This window comes from Emydura macquarii, unplaced genomic scaffold (assembly GCF_026122565.2).
Source record: "Emydura macquarii macquarii isolate MOO-44397 ecotype Brisbane River unplaced genomic scaffold, CSIRO-AGI_Emac_v2 contig_968, whole genome shotgun sequence".
Lineage (NCBI taxonomy): Eukaryota > Metazoa > Chordata > Testudines > Chelidae > Emydura > Emydura macquarii.
Window position 1 is genome coordinate 13768232 of NW_027131105.1, and position 6883 is coordinate 13775114.

At 39.8% G+C, this 6883-nt stretch overlaps 1 protein-coding gene across 1 annotated transcript in view; it reads right to left on the reverse strand.

The window, feature by feature from the left end:
* EEFSEC (eukaryotic elongation factor, selenocysteine-tRNA specific) overlaps nt 1-6611 on the reverse strand; it is a 157870-nt gene extending 151259 nt beyond the window's left edge. The window contains exon 1 of the mRNA XM_067544267.1: nt 6199-6611. Within this exon, the coding sequence (XP_067400368.1) occupies nt 6199-6505 (307 nt within the window). The 5' untranslated portion in view covers nt 6506-6611. The remainder of the gene's footprint in view (nt 1-6198) is intronic.
* Between the last annotated feature and the right edge of the window lie 272 nt (nt 6612-6883).

A 6883-nucleotide genomic window follows, 5' to 3' on the forward strand; every position in this document is an offset into this window, starting at 1 on the left:
GAAAAAAAAGACAATCTATTTTTTAAATGTTCTTTGAGAAGCCATCTCAGTTCATTCAAAATCAAGTAGATAAAGAGCAACTAAAAACTACTTACTTAAAATAAACAGTTAAATAAATAAATAAATCCCTCACTGTATGCATGTGGGGTTGAAGGGGAGCTAAAATGAGGTAATCATGTTCTTCTGTATTAGTGTGCTGACCCTATGTAGGGCATGAAATTAACCATCAACAAGTAAGAAATCTGCTACTGGTTAAACTATTTTGCTATGCAAAGTGGTCTTAAAATTAAATATGGGGATTGAGTTTCTTCTAGAAGATTAACTTCTATAACCTCTCTGCATGCTTCCCCTACTGCTGAACTCATTCGAAAAACCATTCAGCATCCTACTGGATGTATATGCCTTTTAGATTACAACACACACATGTATGAGCCCCACTCCTTTGAGAAAGATAATGACACTTCATTAAAATCTATAAAGCTGATTATCAAAACCAAAACAAAATCTCAAGACAAGCACCAGCAGCACACAGACTCGCCCACATTGAGTAAAATCCCTCAACAGCCTAAACTTGTGTATCAACATTAAAATAACACGCCCTATCCCACCACCACATATCTGTCAAGTGGCATAGTGCCTCAGTACTGAAAGTAAGCATGAGTTGGTCAAGGACAGAGTGAATTAATCCTGGAATTACCACCTCCCTCCAGTCACAGGGCACTTTTGCTATGCGTGAAGCTGGCAAGGAAATAGATGTTGTAATTGTAGAAAGAAACAAACTGTGTAAAATGACAGAGACTTGATCAATTATCTATGTAAGATGGAATTTTGGAAAGAGCTTTTTGTCATTTGTAATATAAGCTAAAGAAGGCACCTCAAAACTAAGTTCTTCAGGGCTTTGATTCTGTTCTTTGTTTGGTAACCTTCATTTACTGCAAATTACCATATATGATTTTACAGTCCTACATGAATAATAAAGAGACTTATCAAACATCTTTACCACTAAATGGCCAAGCAGCAGCAGTGAACTTGGTTACATGACAAGCAACCTCCACGCTACAGAAAAAAAATGGAACTATACAAGTCACAGTCTTCTTGTGAGCAAAAATCAGTTTGAACTAAATTCATATGCTATTTTCAAAAGGAAGGACTAAGTAATGGTTGTATAGTGACTGAGTAATTGTAGCAGACAGTCTGTATGCAGCAGCAATTCAAAGCCAGCCTGAGACATTACTGCGCATAGAGGAACACTGACAAGCATATCACTTGTTTTCCTTCTCTATCATATAAAACTGGGTGTTGCCATGTAGGTGTGAAGTTCCATTTTTACCATGACACTCACAAGAAGTATGTCAAAGACATATTAAAAATATATATTTAAACTGTGCATTTTTAATATATATTTAATCCTTTGCACGTCTTCACAGAGTAAGAACATGACCATATTGCTGTAACTCATCCTTCCTCCCAACACACTCAAATTATTATTTTTGTTGCCTTTTAGTTCCACCGTTGTCTGAAATTAGATTGTAATTTTTTGTCAAAGCAGAAATTATTTCTTATCTGTAATGTGAGGCACCTAGCACACAAGTGGGCACTGGCAGATAAGATAGAACAGTTGCAACTGCACTGTACAGGAGAATAGTGAAACTAAGTGAAATCCATGGTGTAGTCCTCAACATGCAGTTACTCAGAATGTCTGACCACTTCACTGCTGGGGTCTATGGTCTGCAAACAAACTGATATTGTTGGGGCATAAGTGAAATTAGGAACTAAAAAGTAATTTATTAAGAAATTTAATTGGAAAAAGTTGTATCCACCACTTTATTCCAACCTTGACAATAACCTTCCTATAAAACCTTAAGAATGCATCATAGCTGAAACTGTCTAATGTTTTCTATTCCTAGCATGTAGGTAAAATATTCTTTGATTTAAAACTCGATATGTTCTGCTCTCAAGGGCATGTTCTATAAGAAGAAAGATGTAACCACACAGAATGAAATATGACTTCCAATCTTCCATTTCTCTTATTTGTTTACTGCTCAAATATTCTGCATTCATTTAAACCAAGGTTTCATCTTCATCAATGAGGCTTCTTTTGTGTTGTCATGCAAAGTATTTGCAAGGTCAATGCCGCCCTGCATAACAGGTGGAATAGGCAAGATACAGGATTCAGCTATGAAAACCCCCTTTTAAAAAATTAGCAAGAAACAACATGATTTTAAATAATGGGTTGTTTCAATCAGCCCTTTAAAGAGGAGCCACCACCCTTGGAAAACTTTCAAATAGAACATATTAAATAATAAAACAAATAATACTTTGTACCTATAACACCTTCCATATAGGAATCTCTGAGTGGCTTACAAACATTAAGCTTCATAACCTCCTTGTGAGATAGATATTGTTATATCCATTTTACAGACAATAAAAAATATCTATTTATCTGTCCTATGTCTGATGTATTTAAAGATATTTGCATGTAAACTGGTCTTTTCTCCTCCTACCTAACTCTACAGTGAGATCAATTTTTAAAGTATGTGATATTTTATTAAGCACTCACACAAAGTACCTTAGTATTTCCAACTGCCATAATTTTATAACAAGTTTCACAATAGTTGGTGTTTTACTTAAAACCCCAGCACCTAGAGTCCTGCATTTACAAGAGAATCTCAGCTTTCATTTAAAAAAAGGAAGTGACTATGCTCCATGTTTGCAGGACACAGACAAAGCATGAACTTTAACAGATCAAAAAATAGAAAGCAGATAAAAACAATCAAAATGTATTATTTTTAAAATCTCCTGATTTGAGGGCCTGATTTTTGAACAGTTGGAATTGGCAATACTGGTACCTAAGGACTGAACAATTTTAACCATGGATCATTAAATAAATGAGACTTTATTCAGGACCTGATTCTGCAGAGCCTCACTAAAGGTCACTGGGACTATGCACAGGTCCACTGGCCCAGATCAGATTATAGAATCAAGAATTAAAAAGCATACACTCTTAAATACACCCTGAAAAGTAAGTTATTTTTTCACTTGAAATTACTTTCTCTCTCTAATACAACATTCTATTACCATAATATTCTATTTTTAAAATTTGTCCTTTACAATTCTTGCAACTTTATAAACTTATGCTAATGTCATTTGAGTGCGCTACTGAAACAAGAACACTGTCAGGGATAGGTATATTTACAAATCAGAGGTGAGTTGATTTTGCATGCCCTATACATAATTCTATTTGTCCAAACAATTACAAATAGAGAATCATTTTTGTTGGAAAGGATCTCTATTGTGCCATCTAGTCAAGTGTACTCCTCTCTCTTACCCTTCAACTAATTTTTTTAAACTTCATGTTCAGTCTCCAATGAAATTGTAACTGTTATATTTGGCCAATATTAACAGTCAGAACTAAATGATCCCAATTCCTTCTAAAAACCAACAGAAAAGAAATAAATGACAACTTCATGCTCTCAATTAATAGGTAAGGGAGAGTGATTTTTAAACACTGCACTGATGGTGAAAACTTTTTTTTCTAGTGCCCTCCTAAGTATTCCTCATGATATGATAATTCCAGAGAAAGTCTGGCTCGCACAGATCTAAGAAGTGTCCCACAGAGAGCAAAGCTTAAATAAAAGTTTTTACAAACACCTCCAACAAGAACTGTTCTGTTCACAATAATAGACTTAGTTCCCTAAAAAGTAAACAATCAGTTCTTCTGTAAATTATCAGGCACCTTTGCTGTGAAACAAAGCACAATACTGGGCTAAATGTAGGCACAGCCGCCCTCCCTGTAACTGGAGAGTAACAAAACAGATGAGTTGAACTGCAAAAGGTTTTCCTGCTGATGAACTCAACCAATAAATAATTTCTATTAGTCTTGCCAGAATGATACACACACAAGTAGGAATTATGGTTGTATGCATCAGATGCACCATTTGCAAAAAGCAGATCGGTCAAATAAGTGTTTTTCCAGTGCACTATGTGAAATGAATTGGAAGGCTCTCAATCCAGCTCCCAGGAAACAGGACACCAGATCATAAAACTGCCCCACTAACTGGTTCTCTCATTGGCAACCTGAAGAGAGACGCTAAGGACTGAAAAGGCATGAGAAATGTACTAATCTCCCCTCTAAAGAAGGTCCCTATCAGTTAACGATAAGGATCATCGACTGAGTCACTGTGAGAGAAGCTAGCACTATAGCTGCTCATGCTGTATCTTATGTGCAGAGAATAGCAGTCTTCAGGGCTGGCACTTTTCACAAACACTAAAATCACTAAAAGTGTGTGTGTTTGTTTTTAGGGGATTCCTTTTTTCATATTCTAGCATCACCACCCCACATAACTTTGTGATTCCTCAGTACAGAATATTTTTCCTGTGCCAATTTCTTTTAAAAGAAGTTTTGTCTCTCAAGGAGCACCAATTTAAGCTGTATGTCACTTTGTATGCCTTTTGTTACAAGCAATACTCTGACTACATAACATAAAACAAGAGATTTATTTACACCAGTATTTACAAATATTAACAAAAAATAAAAACAAGAAAATATGGACACAGTTAAACAATACATGCAAAAATAAACTTAATACTAATCTAAACCTCAAAAGAACCTCTGAACAGCACTTACTGGTAAGTGTTTGGGTTTACAATAACCTGAACCTTTGAACAATTTAAACCACAAACTTACAAATCAGGTTTTCTTCAATATGCTTTTACACCATTGAGATTCTACAAGCGTTAGAAGATGCAGTGATCTCAAATTCCTTCACTTCAAAGTTCACACACTGAGTTGAAGTAAAAAACCCCATTTCCTCAGACAAAGTTCCCCCGCCAACACTCTCCTGACCACTCAAGTCTCCATCCTAAAACGTAGCCCCCACATAATACAAAAGATTGGATCTGAAAAAGTTACCATAATGACTGCTGACATTTTCAGTAATGTAGCAATATTTAGTTTTTAACTTTAAAAATATGTAAACATCTGTACAAATTAAGAGAAACTCTTATGTTTAAGGGTAATTTGCCAGTGTAGGTCTCAGTGCCTACAAGGTCCAGTTACCCGTTTTACAAGCAGAAAAAAAAAAACCCTTTATACAAGCTCCAAAAGTGATTTAAGACCTGTTCATTAGGTGGCAGATCCCTTGCTCCCCCACCTCAAATATGTGAATTTCTTTTAAAATGTGCTGCTGGAATACAATCAGATTCCCTTTCAGCTCAAATTCGCTTTAAGGAGAACATTTTAAAAGAACTGAAATGTACACAGTATTTCTAACACTATAGTATCACAGAGTTAAGAACATCTCAGTCGGGGTAAGAGTTTTGCATCTGAATTTCTAGTAAGTGATATATGAGCACATCAGCAGAAGGACTACCAACCTATGACAATGAGGGAGAGTTCAAGAAATCAGAGAGAAATTGTAACTATTTCCATGAATATTATCACATCCCCATCACCAATAAAGAAATGTTTAAAAGATAAATGCATTACTATAACCAAAACTGACTGGTCTACATGCAGGTTAGAACTACTTTGGTTACAGTGTGAATTTTTAATGAAAGTTATACCAGTATGAACCCTGGTGCGGACATAGTTGTAAGGATGTCTGTACCAGCATAGTTTATTTCTTTTCCAATAAAGGAATATGCTCCCTTGACTCCACATAGGACAGGTCTACGCTAGACGTTTTTGCCAGTACAGTGAGGTTGATTTAGGGGGTCTGACTTTTTATGGCATTGTTATACCGGCAAAAGCCCTAGTACAGAAAGTTATAACGACAAAAACATGCTTGTGCTGGTATAAACCGCGTCTCCACTAGGAGGATTTGCCACCTGTGTAGATGTTTTCTGCCTGGACTGGAAGGGAGAGAAGGGTCAAAACTAACTCCCACCTCCTCAACCCTCCCACCGCACACAAGTCAAACTTCACTTCTTTACATTTCAAACTCCCCCACCCCACCCGCTCTCTACAGCCTCAGAAATGAAACCCACATGAACACAGTGGGGACTGAGACCCTCCCCCCACAAACCCCTCTCCCCCCCGGCTTCACTTCTCCCTAGAGAGCAGATTCCCCTGACACGGGCGGAGGAGACGCCCACACTCCTCCCCAGGACCTCCAACGCCGCAGTCTCTCTTTCTCAGGTGCCTATCGGAGCCTCCCCCCACCCGACACCCCAACACCGCCCCGCCCCCCCCCTTACCGCCAATGATGGTCCGGATTAGGGAGGCGTGTCCCGGACAGTCCACCAGAGTGAGCTGGAGCTCGCCGGGGCCCAGACCCAGGTGCGGCGGCAGCGGGGTGCGGAGGCAGGAGAAGCCCAGGTCCAGAGTGATGCCCCGAGCTCGGCTCTGCGGGGCCCGGTCGAAGGCGGCAGTAGAACCAGTGGTGCTGAGCGCCCGGGCCAACGCTGTCTTGCCGCTGTCGATGTGGCCCAGGACCCCCACGTTCACGTTCAGCCTCCGGGGGGCGCTGGGCCCCGGGGCAGGAGCAGCAGCGGAACCGGCCATGGCTACCCCGTTCTCCTCGCACACCGCCAGTCCGTTCCCAATAGCGCCCCCGCTGCAACGCGGGTGTCGCGGCGACCGTTCCGGGCTGTCTCCGCGTTCCGCCCCTCTGGGGAGAAGGGGAACGTTTAGCAGTTGGGGGGCGGGCGGCAGTCGCGCGCACACTAACCTTACAACATAGACCCGAGGCTGGCTTTAATTAAGGCATGCCCCACAGAGGGCAAGGGGTTGTTCTTTGCTAAAGCTGACAGCGGCCTCTGCCCTGTACAGAAACCCTGGTTGCTGCCCTAGAGTTTGCAATCAAAACCAGACCCAACTCCGAGAAGAACTCACTGGGAAATTCAAATATACTATAACTATTACACCTACAGCACCTAGTGG